A 15,220-nucleotide genomic window follows, 5' to 3' on the forward strand; every position below is an offset into this window, starting at 1 on the left:
TAACTTAGATTTTTGTTAAACCTTGTCATTTACTCTTTTATTAAAGAAGATCAGATTATTATTTATAACTTGATCAAACATGTACGCAATCAATATTGTGTATCTCTTGACATGCATTTGAAGATAAATGTAAAAGGAAACCGTGTTACTCAATTGAAGTTAACGTGGGACAATCTTTTGGGGTTGATATTAGACAATGAATGCTCTTTGGTACCATGTTTTGTGAACACAAAGCTCACAGATACCTGAGCTTGTCACAGGCACCGGATAAGATTATAAAAGTTATAAACCGACAATATGGTTTGCATAATTCAAGCCCCAGGGAAATTAGTTTGCTCCATTTTCATTTTAGGGTATTGGAGTTTCATGGTAATGGTTATAAGGGTAAACTATCGAGAAGTTTTTAATAGCAGTTTATAAAACACCCAACCTATGCTTGAGAGTTTATTTTTTAGTGGCTCTGACAGTTTTTTAAAATGTTAAATTTATATATATGCCCATAAAAATATCTCAACCTTAACCAATACTTGGGAGTTTTGTATTTTTTAATTATAAGGTAAGGGTTATTTATTTATTTTCTACTTATTAGTATTTTATAACTTTAAATGTGATAAAGTTTCTTTATCCTTCTTTGCCATTTTTTGTAACATCTGGAATGATTGAAAAATTGTAGCTGCACTTCTCCAGGAAAGCATCTAGAAATGAAATTTTAATATTTTTTTTTAATAATTGCTTGAAATTATTTTATATTTAATATGGCTAGAGACGAGCATAATATGTTTTAATTTTTTTTTAATATAAGTGGGATAGTTTTATAATAGATAGAGTATTTATGAAATAAAATTTTTAAACCAATTAAAATACCCTAATTTAAAGTGTTTTATAAACCTCTTAAAAATACAATATACTTAGTTTGCGGGGTTTTTTTAGTCACTTAAAACTAATACACACAAAATATGGCAAAATAATAGTTTTAAAAAACCTAAGAATCAGTCTAATTAAAAGCCTTTAAAATCAGTGAAAAAAAAAAACCTCTCCCGGCAGACCCCTGAGAGTTATGATGTTGACAATGGTCCATTTGAATTATTATGAGCATCAACATCAATGTAGCTTCAAGTGAGAGGAGTCTGGCAATAATGTTTCTGTTTGTCTCCATTGAAAATAAATTTTATCTTTATCTTCATACTGTTTCATCCGTGTCTTCAAATAATACATAAGGGCTTAAGGGAAAACGGTGCTTAAATTGAATTAATTACAAAAGAAACGGTAACAGTTTTAGCTTAAAGACAATAAAGTTGACGTCTCAAGTTGTAATATTAATTTAGAGTGTAACTGACTATTTTGTTTGTTTAATTGCACCGTCCACAGCCATAGGCGGAATTTGACCTGTTTGAGGTGATTAAATCCTGCCTCCGTGTTGCTTCCGCTGCACAAACACATGTTGATTTGTTATCTCCATAACTTCGGTACGTGTCACCTTCTCCTAACTGTAAATTTGATGTAATCTTATTTATAATTTATTATATATAATTTTATTTTTTTTATATCTTCAGGTTATTTCTGTTCTTATTATAAATCCATCCATCTCAAATCTTTATTAACATTTAAAAAAATATCAGTAGTTGTTAGGAAGATCTCAATTATATTAAATAATTAAAGCATAATCATATATGTTATTAATCCTATTGTTACTATTGTCTTTCCAAAAAAAAAAAAAAAAAAACAACTATTGAAATCTAATGCTTGTGTCAGTGTGCGTGAGCCACGAGGCTGAACCCCTTAAAGGATAATTTTAATTTTTAGGAGCCCACAGGGACCGGACCAAGGCACTTGGGCCAAGTAGTCATTAGCGCTTTGGTTTAAGGAATGCCAAGTGTCTTCTTTCTTATAAATTAAGAATAAGAATAAAAAGATCAAGACTAAGGAACCTGCCTGCCCAGCCCGCAGATAAAATCTTGAAATTCCCAACGCACCCTTGTCAAATGTCTTCCTTTCGTCCTTGTTTAGAACTAAATCAAGGTCTTTATTTAAACCCGCAAACTTAAGAAAGGGACTCTTTCCAAAATCAAAAACTGACAAGTTGTACGAACCAAAACCATATCGTGAGTTCTTGTGGGTCCCAGGTTAACCGACCCAAATGCCGAAGCGTAGACCAAAGTGGTAGATGATAACCATCCACCAACTCAACTACTGTTAATATTTCATTTCACTAACCATGGTTAAACTAACGGGAGATTTGTGGACTGTGACGCCGTCGAATGGGGGAAAACTATGCAATATAGTACCATTTGGAGTTAAGACTAGAAGGACCTATCATCTCTCGTAGCCACGTGGTGGAACCAGTAGCTGCCATCTTCTTTAACTCTTGCTCTGAGCCAACCACGTGGATTCACCATATCATAGCTGGTGGACTATAGTCATTTCGAAGAAGAGTTGAGCTGCCCCATGGGCATGGCCCCCATTGCTTAAAAAATAATATTTAATTCTTGTTTTGTTTTTTATGGTGAATCCAATGTTTTCTTTTATGACTGCTGTCAGGTCTACCCCATTTCTATTTCTCTACCGTTTATTGTAATGACTGCGGTCCTCGGACGATCCGACCCGTGATCAAATTGTACAAGAGGTGGCTCTTGCATATGAAATCACGCTGAACCTGCGAGTAGCAATTATACAGAAATGTCCTTTAAGTTAAAATGTCATTCTTATTGTAATAAACTAAAGCCTGTCATTAATAGGTTATTGATAAGGACAGACTGGTAAATCGTATTTTTAATATCTTTTATACAATATAATTTCTCTAGTATGTATAAAAATAAATTTTATATAGTTCATACAAAATTTTAATCCTAATTTAGAATAATTATAAATAAGGATAAACTCCACATTGTAATAAATTATAATTTTTTTAATTCCCACCTTAAAGAAAGTTACCATTATATAGTAATAATTATTTTTATATTACAAAAATATATATTTTATATTATATTAAAAGTTTAGGATGAAATAAAATATTTATCTAAAATTGTTTGAGACAATAATTTATACTTTAAAGTTATTACCACATCTTTTATCTTACGAGTATGTAATAATTCGCTAGCATGAACACTTTCTTATCGAAGCCAAAATAGTTTTAGCTTCTCAAGCATGTTTAGGGTTTCATGGTACGAAACTTTTTTGTATTTTTATACTATCATTCTCATGATTATTTCCTTTCTCTTCTTATCTAATTATAGTAATGATTACTTCTTCAGTTAAAACATACACGATTTATTGCTTATTTGGACGATCGAAGAAGACATTAATATTCATTTGGTTAGTGTAGTGAAGTTTTCAAATCTGATAACTCAATTCTGCAATGATTTTTTATTCTCCTAATCCACTTCATTTGTAACTGGCAATTCATTGACATCAGACGTCCTAATTTTGCAATGGTTAAAACCATTAGCAATTGTCTGTGGCTTCACATCAATTGACCATGTATCAACTGCATTTAAAATTTTATGAATGACACTTATCTTTGCTGGTTCCAAGACATGATCTTCTATCCATTTTAAAAGTAGATAATTAAAGTGCTGAATTGAAATACTAATACTACTAAAATATGAATAAAATTCCTAATACTTTATTACTAAAACATAAATTATAAAATAAGAAATCAAAACAATAATTTTTGTAACTACACCTCTATTAAGTTATAACCTCCTCAAAGTAATAAAATTACTTGATCCTACTATTATGATTATAAATAGGTTTTTACTGTATCATAAATCAAGTTGATCTTTATTCATTTTCCAGAAAAGATGTAAATCATCGGGACATATAACATTTTTGTAGTGACTAATTAGGGCTTTCAGATATACTGATTAAATCAATCAATGAGCTAACACAATCTTATCAATCAACAAGCAGTCAATTAAGAGATTAAGAAAAGCATGAAATAACAGAAGAGAAAATTGACACAGGGGATTTATAGTGGTTCGGCTAAGATAGCCTATATCCACTTTTAAAGGCACACTACATGGTATTTTATTACTCAAGGAAACCAAGATTACAGAGAGTATACAACCAGGAAAAAAAAGAAAGAACACACTCGAAATATCCCTCTGAAAAAACTATGCTTTCTTCAGCACAATATATCTGATTTTATACAGATTAGGACTCCATTGATCATCCTCTAGCTGTCCAGTATAATCAGCAGTTTGTTAGAGAAGAGAAGCTGTAGAATCTTCTGTCGTTAGGGCTGAGAAGGAACTAGAAGAGAGCGTGAGGTGAGCTGTGCATTTTGTTGAAGCAGAATGGAATTCGGTTGCCAGATAATGCATTAAGTCTGATAGTTGAAACGCTGCTGTTTTGGTTTAATGTTGAAGCCGATTTATTTGACTGATGCTGACTCCATCGTGGCATACACAAGCCACATCATCATCACAATTTTCATATAACATTATATATGATAGAAGATGATTGGGTAAAAGTTTAATTTGAATTTAAAATCAATCAATCATATTTTAACATATAATATTATATAAAAATATTGCACCTGTTGTATTATTCAAATAATCGGTCATCTTATTCATTTACAAGATTTATCTCTATATTTTTGGTAAAAAAAAAAAAATGGAATGAAATCTGGAAGTAAATCATATTTTATAAAAGAAGAATCATTAATGTATCGAACAAAAAACCACATAAGTTACTTTTGGGAAAATGCAAATTCTGTAAAGGCAAAAAAAAGGAAACGAGATCCGGACAGTCTTTTCTAGTGATTACACCGTCATAGTTACGCTAACCCGTAAAGAGTGTCAAGTAGTAGCATAGCACCCGGGAAAAATGAAGCGGTTGAGTGTAGACCCCACGGGCACACGGAATACTTTCTCTTTTCCTTTTGTAACGGACGTTTGCGGGACCCAGCAACCTTGGTGGAACCCGCCTTTCGCACTCTTTAAATCTCTCCAGTCCCACCTTCACCATTATAAGAAGGACGTCGAGGTTTGATATTTATCGCTGTTTGAGAGAAAGCTTAGTAGCTTTGTGTCTACGTACTTCATATTTTTCTTGTTTTTCTTCTCCTTCACAACAAAAACGTCTATTTCAAAACAAATCCGAACCTCCGTTACTGGAATAGAAACACCTTTTCTGTTTGTTTCCCGGTAAATTGCCTAGAAATCCATTACTCTTCGCTCTCTATTGTGGTTTACGGCTCTCGGCTTGGTGATCTATCACTCTACCGAAATTAGGAGGTATTGTTTCTTTTTCTTCTGTTATTTGTTTGAGTTTTTGAATAACTTGCTGAATTATTTCATACTGTTTGTTACATGTTTAAATTAAACTGATATAGAGATGTTTTAAAATCTTNTATTTTATAAAAGAAGAATCATTAATGTATCGAACAAAAAACCACATAAGTTACTTTTGGGAAAATGCAAATTCTGTAAAGGCAAAAAAAAGGAAACGAGATCCGGACAGTCTTTTCTAGTGATTACACCGTCATACTTACGCTAACCCGTAAAGAGTTGTCAAGTAGTAGCATAGCACCCGGGAAAAATGAAGCGGTTGAGTGTAGACCCCACGGGCACACGGAATACTTTCTCTTTTCCTTTTGTAACGGACGTTTGCGGGACCCAGCAACCTTGGTGGAACCCGCCTTTCGCACTCTTTAAATCTCTCCAGTCCCACCTTCACCATTATAAGAAGGACGTCGAGGTTTGATATTTATCGCTGTTTGAGAGAAAGCTTAGTAGCTTTGTGTCTACGTACTTCATATTTTTCTTGTTTTTCTTCTCCTTCACAACAAAAACGTCTATTTCAAAACAAATCCGAACCTCCGTTACTGGAATAGAAACACCTTTTCTGTTTGTTTCCCGGTAAATTGCCTAGAAATCCATTACTCTTCGCTCTCTATTGTGGTTTACGGCTCTCGGCTTGGTGATCTATCACTCTACCGAAATTAGGAGGTATTATTTCTTTTTTTTCTGTTTTTTGTTTGAGTTTTTGAATAACTTGCTGAATTATTTCATACTGTTTGTTACATGTTTAAGTTAGACTGATATAGAGATGTTTTAAAATCTTATCTTCTTTAAATTTGTAATTCTGCGTCTGTATTGATGTAAAAGTAAGTTCATTTGTTAACTGTGCTTTCTTAGTTCACTTTTCAGTCTTGTGTGTTCATGTGATTTAGGCTCTGTTATTGTTTAAAGTGATAAAGATTAGTTTTAATGTAGGATAATGGAACAATTTCACTTTAACAACGATGATCTTGACTACGTCGTGGATGATTACTACGACGCTGCTGATTTTGATAATGATGATCCTTTTAGTGACGTTGAGTCTCCTGGAAACAATAATTCCGACTCCTTAGACTCAGACTTTGAAGATGACTTTGAAACGGTATGCTTTCACTGATATCATGCAGCTTTATCAGAATTATGTATAACGAAATCATTGTGAATGATATATGTTTGTTCTTTGGAATAAACAGAGGAAGTCAAAGACAGATACTTCTGCTTTAGAAGCAAGAAATGGAAAAGATATACAAGGGATACCTTGGGAGAGGATGAATTTTTCCAGAGATAGGTACCGTGAGACGAGATTGAAGCAGTACAAGAATTACGAGAACCTCTCCCGGCCGCGTGAAGAGCTTCAGAAGGTTAGTTTGTCTCTCCCTTGCTAAATTGTTTTTATTCGTTTTTGTAATTATACTGTTTATGTTATGGGTTGGTTAATGTTAAAAAGTAGGTTAAAAGATCCGAAACGACTGTGATAGCCTAGAACACGAATCTCTTTTCAGAATTGTATGCTAAACATGTTATGTTGACAGGAGTGCTTGGAAGTAGAGAAGGGAAAAACCTTCTATGACTTTCAGTTCAATACAAGAATTGTCAAGACAACAATTGTGCATTTTCAGGTAGAGACTTTGGTCATCTCTCTCATTTATTTGATTGTTCATCCTTTTTAAACACAATAATTTTGGTTTAGGACACAGTCATCTCATTACTTTGATTTCAATTTTTTATTTTATTTTTCTTGAGTCACCATTTGCAGTGAAGTATGGAAATTCATGTTACGCTTGTGCTTTTGTTTTTCCTAATTGTTACAAATCCTTTGCATTGTTTGCCATGGTAATTTTTCAATGTTGCTTGCATAAATTGATTAATCACATCCATTCCATAAATTGATAAATTGCATCCACTGTATCACTGCATAAGAACTTAGTCATATTGAACAGTTTGGGTTCTGGGATTATAAATAGTCTGTCTTTTAAAATTATTTTGAACTCCGGTTATCTGCATATCATACTAGTCCGTCTAAGTTTTGCAGGTCTTGTGAATATTTTATAATTCTTTATGGAAACTATTTTGTATGATACTAGCTTTGTGCCTCGTCATTCATTAGAAGGTATGGACCTTGCTTTTACATTAGGTTTTGATGAATATCTTATTTTCTGAGAGATGTAACTAACTCTACCTTCAGCTAATTTAAGTTTCGAAGAACTTCAGATTTAAACTATAGTCCAGTGAGGCCATCATTACTACTTTTGTGCAGATCTACAAACTGGTGATATAATCTATCCTTGATTTAAGTTGCTGATTTGTCAAAAAAAATTGGGTGGTTAAAAAATCCAAAATCTGCTATTAACTTGGTACTGTTTTCAAGATTACCTGAAACTCTGTTTTTTATATCCACAAAATCTGTCAATTTAATTATTTTTCTTATATTTTTATCATAAATTGTTCTTCTGGGATCTATTTTTCCTTTGATCTAAGGAATCCTTTTATGATATTAAAACAAAAAATTCTCTGTTTCCTTTTTTAGAAGTCCCCTCGTGGAATTGTTTAGAACCAAAATATGTTGTGGCAGGTTTCTTGAATACCCTTTTTCTAACGATTCTTATTCACCATTTTCTGGATCCTTATTTTTTTAATATATGTGAAAGCAAAGCTCCCCGCTGAAGTAATAAGATTGGGGTTTATATTCACTCAGTCCCTTTTTTGCAGATTTTTGAAGGGACGCTTACTTTAGACATTCAGGTGGTAACAGTTCATGGAAATAAAATTAGATGACCAAATTTTTCTGATGGCATAATTTTTAACAGACAAATGATTTAATGGCAAGTTACAGGTATCAACACATCATTGCTGTGCATGGCTTGGCATTTTGGATGATGTTCTTATGTGATTCTGTGAGATTGTTTAATCGTGAGATAGCTTTTTCCCGAACAACCTTTTACAACTTTGGTTGGGGTTAACATACCAAGATACCATATTGAAATACTCGCTCACACATGCACATGCATGCACATTACACACAATATTTCAATATCTGGATTAAGCTTACAATTCATCACTAGTTCGATGGTCTTTGTAGAAGAGTTTGAAACCCCAGTATGAAATTCATTTATTTGGATATTGTAACTTGTGGTTAACTATTGTTGAAATTTTAGTCTTTCAAGATGGAGAGTTAAAAATGATGAGGTTGGATGGTCTTTTAGATTGGCAAGTGATTGACCATGGCTCCTTTATTTGATTGTAAATCTTATATATTCAACTTAAGACTAGCTAGCCAGAGTCTTCTATTGGCAGAGTGCTACTTGTTAATGCTCTTATTGCCATATTTACCGGTTCTGTTTTCTCTTTAAATGTGGATGGTTACTCTCCTTTGTATGATGTAATTTATCTCTGCTTTGTGACAATATGTAGTTTTGAACCTATTGCTTCTAATTGTCTGTTAACTATAATTATATGGATTTAACCCTTGTGGCATTTAGGACTGCTATCTTTCTCTTATTTCAGCCTATAAAGCATGGTGGAGTTATATCTGAGCAGCTGGCGCCATAAGGATACATTGTTTATATGGTATGATAGGAAAATATTTGAGTATTTGAGAGGCCTCTGTGGCAATTCCTGTAGTTTAGCATAGATGTTTCGTGCTCATGAGGGGCCTAATTCATACTCAGATTTGCATTCCTTGTGCATGCTGGATTTTTGTTTATTTGATTCACTTGGAGTTACACCATTACATTTTCTTGTATTTATTATGCAGGAGTGTTAAATTAATTCATCCATATCATGTTATATGTATCTTGGTTGCAATGCATACCTCATTGTTATTAACAGTTCATGAATGTTGTGATTCTAATTTATATGAAGTTTTATGTATATTCTAGGCACCATAACGCAAAAAGATATCTAATCATCAACTTATTTAGAAGTTTGTGATTTGTCCTACAATCTATGTATAGTCTTCCTCTATGCTGCACACTATCTACAGTGACGATAATTTGTCGCAGACTTTTTATTTTGTTTTTTTCCTCTAATTTGTAATGCTCAAGAAAAGACTGACCAGTGTTGCTGAATTATTGATACTAAAGCTCCTATCTAGTTTTAGGCGATTCATCTTTCTAGCATTTGGTTGCAAACATATCTTTGAGGAGGATATATGGATTAATATATACTTTCTAGTGATGTTTAAGGCTGTTATTGACGTGTCTGTCTACCATTGTTTGTCTTCCCCTGTGCAGTTGAGGAATTTGTTATGGGCAACATCAAAGCATGATGTGTATCTTATGCAGAATTATTCTGCAATGCATTGGTCTCCATTGCTCCAAAAGGGCACAGAAGTGCTGAATGTGGCAAAGCCAATTGTTCCGACCTTGGTAAGTTGCTTCTTGATTGATTAAGGTTGAGGCTTATTGACTGTTCAGTATGGTCTAAACTGATTTTTGTTTTGCAGGAACGCCCTGGACTGCTGGCTCAGCCTCTAAATAGAGTACAGATAAGTACGATGGCAGTTAAAGAAAATTTGTTGGTAGCTGGTGGTTTTCAGGGGGAGCTTATTTGCAAGGTAAGCACATGTCTAATCAAAAGCCACCATGAACTAAAAAATTGCTGTATTAAGTCATCTAACATTTACTTCTATGTTCTTGTGCAGTATTTGGATCAACCTGGGGTTGCATTCTGCACAAAACTAACAACAGATGAAAATGCCATCACCAATGCAGTGGATATTTACCGTAGCCCTAAGTAAGTAACTCTGAGCTATACTAGCTTTACTAGACCTTTTAAGATACCTTTATATCTGTTGGGTAAGTGATAAAATTGATCCGTTTCTTTTTCTTTGTAGTGGCTTATTGAGGGTCATGACTGCAAACAATGATGCTCAAGTTAGAATATTTGATGCTGAAAACTTTGCATGCCTTAATCGCTTCTCATTTGATTGGTCTGTTAATGTAAGCTCGCTCTTCCTACATTTTCCTTAGGAATTGGATGTTCGCTATTGTTCCCTTTCTTACATGCTAATGAAATTTTCTTGATGATTTGCTGCCAGAATACCTCTGTTAGTCCAGATGGGAAGTTGTTTGCCATCCTAGGGGACAGCACGGTGTGCTTGTTAGCTGATACCCAGTCTGGGAAAGTCACTGGGAACCTTAAAGGACACCTGGACTACTCATTTGCTTCAGCTTGGCACCCAGATGGAAGAATTTTGGCTACTGGTAATCAAGACACTACTTGCAGGCTGTGGGACATAAGAAACCCTTCCCAGTCTTTTGCTGTGTTGAAGGGTAATATGGGGGCCATTAGAGCTCTGAAGTTTACCTCTGATGGCCGGTTTCTGGCTATGGCAGAACCAGCAGACTTTGTTCATATCTTTGATACTGGGTCTGGGTATGCCAAGTGTCAGGAGATTGATCTGTTTGGGGAGATTGCTGGAATAGCCTTCAGCCCAGATGCAGAAGCTTTGTTTGTTGGCATTGCTGACCGTACTTATGGAAGTTTATTGGAGTTCAACAGAAAGCACTGCAATCAATATTTGGACTCCATATTCTAGTAGAGTGCGCTTTGAAGTCAAACCCACTCCTATGGGTGTGGAGACCTGCATATTGAGTGGGAAGTTTTTTATTTTTGAAGTGTGTTTAAAGCCTTAGTTTAGTTTTGGTAGTTGATATATTATCTAACACCCTGTGTATATTGGGGTTTGTGGAATTTCCTCCCAAATGATGTAAAGGTTGAGATTACAGTGTCATTTAGCTTTAGGAAGCTATTTCTGGGAAGGTGATTTTTTGAGCTGACAGAAATGGAAATATCAGTTTTGCTCCTTTGTGTAGCTCCTCTTTTATGCGTTTGGGTTGTATATTCAGAAACATTATTTTCAATTCATTTATGAAAATATAAATGCCTTCATCTTAGTCCAAAGGGGAAAAAAAAAACATTTTTAGGAGCACTACTTTTTATTTTTATTTTTAAATTTTTACATGAATATTATCTGAAAAGCAGACGGAAGATCAATCAATTGAAATGTTATTGGCGTTGAAGTAAGACATATTCTGTGCCCGCTTTTGTTTCTGCTGTTAAATCTTTTATCTTTTTTGTTATGATAAGAGTCATTTGACATGGAGAAGCGCATAATCTAAATTCTAACCCCTGACTGTACACAGTCCAATTAGACAAAGTTATAGAATTGGAATCGGTGGCAACGTTTTAAAACCTGACCCGGGGGGTCACCCCCCGGGTCACGGGTTAACCGGTTTAACTAGCGGTCTAACCAATGGTTTGACAAGTTTAAAATCTAGCAAACACACCCCTAGTAAATACCATCAGACCCTATAGGTTTGAAATCTAGCCAACACAACCCTTGGCCAAATCAAATCGGCAATCAACTGGGAGAGCGGTGGTGACACACCAGGGAGGGTAGATTGGGTGATTGGAAGGAAGAATCAGTAGCTAGCAAGTTGAGGCATCGTCGGAAAGTGGCAAATCAGTGGCGGAAGTCAAATGGTCGCGATGGCTTTTTTTAGCGAGATGACTATGGATCTTCATGAATGACGGCAAGGGAGCTTAGGAGAAGATAGAACGGTGGCTGAGGAGGCTTATCAATGTCAGAGAAGGCGCGATCGACGTCGAGAAATGGAAGAAAAATTGCTGGACGACGAAACATCGCGCGACGACGACGGCGGGAGATGAAGCGTCATGGTCCCAGAGAAAGTCAGAAAGTGGTTTCCGACAGCAAGGGAAGGTGGAAAGTCGCCGAAAAAGGGGAGGTCATCGCCGATTTGCATTTGGCTAGAGGGTGTGTTTACTGGATTTCAAACCTTCAAGGACTAATGTATATTGATCAAGGGTGTGTTTGATAGATTTTAAACTTAGAATAGTTGAAAGGGTAACCCGACCTTGAGAAGGCCTGGGCCTTGGTCTAACCAATTCAACCGGCTGAGCCACTTCAGGTTTTAAAACCATGATCGATAGAGCAACTTGTCGTTGTTGATAGTTGAATTATAAAATTTGAGAATATCCCACACGTTGTGGTACAAACCAAAATTAATTTTATAATTTTAACGTAACAGGTGTCAGGGCTTGGGGCAGTGAATGTAATTGATTCAAATGAATTGGTACTTATTTGGGTATTTGAGGTGTTTTATAAAACGGGTAATTAGTTATATGATCCTCCTCAGTCACCCAAGTGGAGCTCTTCATTGATGAAAAATTGAGANTTTATTTTTACATGAATATTATCTGAAAAGCAGACGGAAGATCAAACGATTGAAATGTTATTGGCGTTGAAGTAAGACATATTCTGTGCCCGCTTTTGTTTCTGCTGTTAAATCTCTCTTTTTTGTTATGAGAGTCATTTGACATGGAGAAGTGCATAATCTAAATTCTAACCCCTGACTGTACACAGTCCAATTAGAAAAAGTTATAGAAATGGAATCGGTAGCAAGGTTTTAAAACCTGACCTGGGGGGTGACCCATTTAGGCAACCGGGTCACGGTTTAATTGGCAGTTTAACCAATTGTTTGACAAGTTTAAAATCTAGCAAACACACTCCTGGTAAATATCATCAGACCCTATAGGTTTGAAATATAGCCAACACAACCCTTGGCCAAATCAGATCGGCAATCAACTAGGAGAGCGGTGGCGACACACTAGGGAGGGTAGATTGGGTGATGGGGAGGACAAATCGGCGGCTAGCAAGTTGAGGCATCCCCGGAAAGTGGCAGATCGATGGTGGAAGTCAAACGGTCGCAGTGGCTTTTTTTGGCGAGATGACCATGGATCTTCATGAATGATGGCAAGGGAGCTTGGGAGAAGGTATATTGGTGGCTGAGGAGGCTTATCAATGCCAGAGAAGGCGCGATCAACACTGGGAAATGGAAGAAAAATTGCTGGACGACAAAACATCGCTCGGTGGCGGGAGATGAAGCGTCACGGTCCTAGAGAAAGTCAGAAGGTGGTTTTCGACAGCAAGGGAAGGTGGAAAGTCACCGGAAAAGGGGAGGTCATTGCCAATTTGCATTTGGCTAGAGGGTGTATTTGCTGGGTTTCAAACCTTCAGGGACTAATGGTAATAATCAAGGGTATGTTTGATAAATTTTAAACTTAGAACAGTTGAAAGGGTAACCCGACCCAGAGAAGGCCATGGGTCCTGGTCCAACCGGTTCAACCAGCCGGGCCAGTCCAGGTTTTAAAACCATGATCGGTAGAGCAACTTGTCGTTGTTGATGGTTGAATTATAAAATTTGAGAATATCCCACACGTTGTGGTACAACCCAAAATTAATTTTATCATTTTAATGTAACAGGTGTCCGGGCTTGGGGTAGTGAATGTTATTGATTCAAATGAAGAGATGCTTATTAGGGGGCGTTTGGTTGGCGGTAATATGAGATAATGGGGGTTATGTCATCTTATATTACTTGATTACCACGTTTGGTTGTCAAGTAATATAAGATTCCGGTAATCTTCAAATACCAATAGTAGTTACTATTGGTAATATTGGAGGTAATCTGATCACCTCCATTTTCTTAGGTATTCTAAGATTACCAGGATTATCTTTTTTTTGTTACAATTTTATCCCTTATTAATAAAAGTTTTGGACAATAATGGCCTCATTTTAAAATAAATTTACATTAATATCCTATTTTAATTTTACCCTTGTTTAATTAAAATTTTGGACAATAATATCCTTATATTTAAAATAATTTACAGACCACCACTGCCACCCAGCCACCACCGCCGACAGCGGGCCAACCACCACGGACTGTATCCGAAAAGTCATCGGAGTCCCTAAAAAAGAACGAGATTTGGTGGGAGGCTTCAATATGGTCGTTTCCGGCCATATTGATGGCCGAAAACGACCATACCAGACAAGATTGATGGAACTGGCCGTTAACAGCCATATCCATTCTGGCCGGAATAGATCTGGCTGTTGAAGGCAGGTCCATGGTCGTTAACTGCCAGATCTCACCCAGATCTGGCCGATAATGGCTAGGGATCTAGCCATTAACGGCTAGATCTGACCTGATATGGCTGTTTTCGACCATCAATATGGTCAGAAACGGCCATATCGGAGCCTCTTGGTCACGGCGAGCTATTAACGGGGACTTTCGACGGTGGTTTGCGGTGGCGGTAGGAGGTGGGGGTGATTTCATAATAAATTAAAGTTTTATATACGCGGGGGTGTTTTAACTAAATATAAAATATTGGGGGTTAAAAGAAATTATTTAATAATAAAAATAATATTATATTAATATTTGAAAAGGGGACAATTTAATAATTTAAATAACATATCCACTAATTTATTCCCCATAACCAAACATATTAATATAACATAACCACCCAACTAACCAAACACATTTTTCTAAAGATTCTCAGTAATCTTCCAAGATAATCTATCTTTCCAGTAATCTAATATTTCTAGTAATCTAACATTCCTGAACCAAACGTCCCTTTAAGGTATTTGAGGTGTTTTATAAAACGGGTAATTAGTTATATGATCCTCCTCAGTCACCCAAGTGGAGCTCTTCATTGATGAAAAATTGAGATTTTTTTTTTTTGTTTCTTATCCCATTTCCTTACTAAAGGTAACAGCCAAAAAGAAAGAAAGAAAGAAAGAAATAATAAATCTAATTACTTTTGCAGTGTCGTGCAAAAACTGAATTGAGATCTTTGACTAAATGAAATAATAAGTAATATCAACATCGCATGGATTTGGATTTGAAACGTTGATGAAAACAACCTTCAAATGCTGATAACGTGTTTGATGGTTTGCTCTTTAGACTCTTAAAACATGATTCACAAGTTTCTTTCAACACCATAACACATGGCTTCCCATAATATAAATTCCCCAGCCCCACATAATTTAATGAAAAATACTTTTGCATTCAGTAGTTGGTTTGAAAATTAATGCGTTTGTACTTTTAGTTTTATAAACAGAATGGTTGGTGAAACAGAAG

General features: G+C 35.5%; 1 protein-coding gene across 8 annotated transcripts; it reads left to right on the forward strand.

Annotated features, from left to right (window-relative positions):
* The first annotated feature begins 4,985 nt into the window (after positions 1–4,985).
* Positions 4,986–11,186, forward strand: LOC116131575 (uncharacterized WD repeat-containing protein C2A9.03-like). Of its 8 annotated transcripts, none has more exons than XM_031417228.1 (9): positions 4,986–5,237; positions 6,219–6,384; positions 6,476–6,643; positions 6,815–6,901; positions 9,515–9,649; positions 9,727–9,837; positions 9,925–10,016; positions 10,117–10,222; positions 10,321–11,186. In XM_031417228.1, exons 2-9 carry the CDS (start codon positions 6,223–6,225, stop codon positions 10,819–10,821), a joined length of 1,362 nt encoding a protein of 453 aa, XP_031273088.1. In that variant the 5' UTR covers positions 4,986–5,237; positions 6,219–6,222; the 3' UTR covers positions 10,822–11,186. The 8 variants fall into 8 exon arrangements, with proteins under 8 accessions (XP_031273088.1, XP_031273087.1, XP_031273089.1 ...); XM_031417227.1 differs by lacking the exon at positions 4,986–5,237 and adding an exon at positions 5,700–5,951; XM_031417232.1 differs by lacking the exons at positions 4,986–5,237; positions 6,219–6,384; positions 6,476–6,643; positions 6,815–6,901 and adding exons at positions 6,921–7,551; positions 7,992–8,115; positions 8,787–8,849.
* The last annotated feature ends 4,034 nt before the right edge of the window (positions 11,187–15,220 follow it).

This window comes from Pistacia vera, unplaced genomic scaffold (genome assembly GCF_008641045.1).
Source record: "Pistacia vera cultivar Batoury unplaced genomic scaffold, PisVer_v2 Contig234, whole genome shotgun sequence".
Lineage (NCBI taxonomy): Eukaryota > Viridiplantae > Streptophyta > Magnoliopsida > Sapindales > Anacardiaceae > Pistacia > Pistacia vera.

What these genes read in the sequence shown, in the direction of transcription:
- LOC116131575 (XM_031417228.1), top strand. Translation starts at nt 6,223, where the DNA reads ATGGAACAATTTCACTTTAACAACGATGATCTTGACTACGTCGTGGAT. An exon ending in TTGAAGATGACTTTGAAACG is followed by an intron (nt 6,385 to 6,475) that starts GTATGCTTTCAC and finishes TGGAATAAACAG; the next exon opens with AGGAAGTCAAAGACAGATAC. An exon ending in CATTTGATTGGTCTGTTAAT is followed by an intron (nt 10,223 to 10,320) that starts GTAAGCTCGCTC and finishes ATTTGCTGCCAG; the next exon opens with AATACCTCTGTTAGTCCAGA.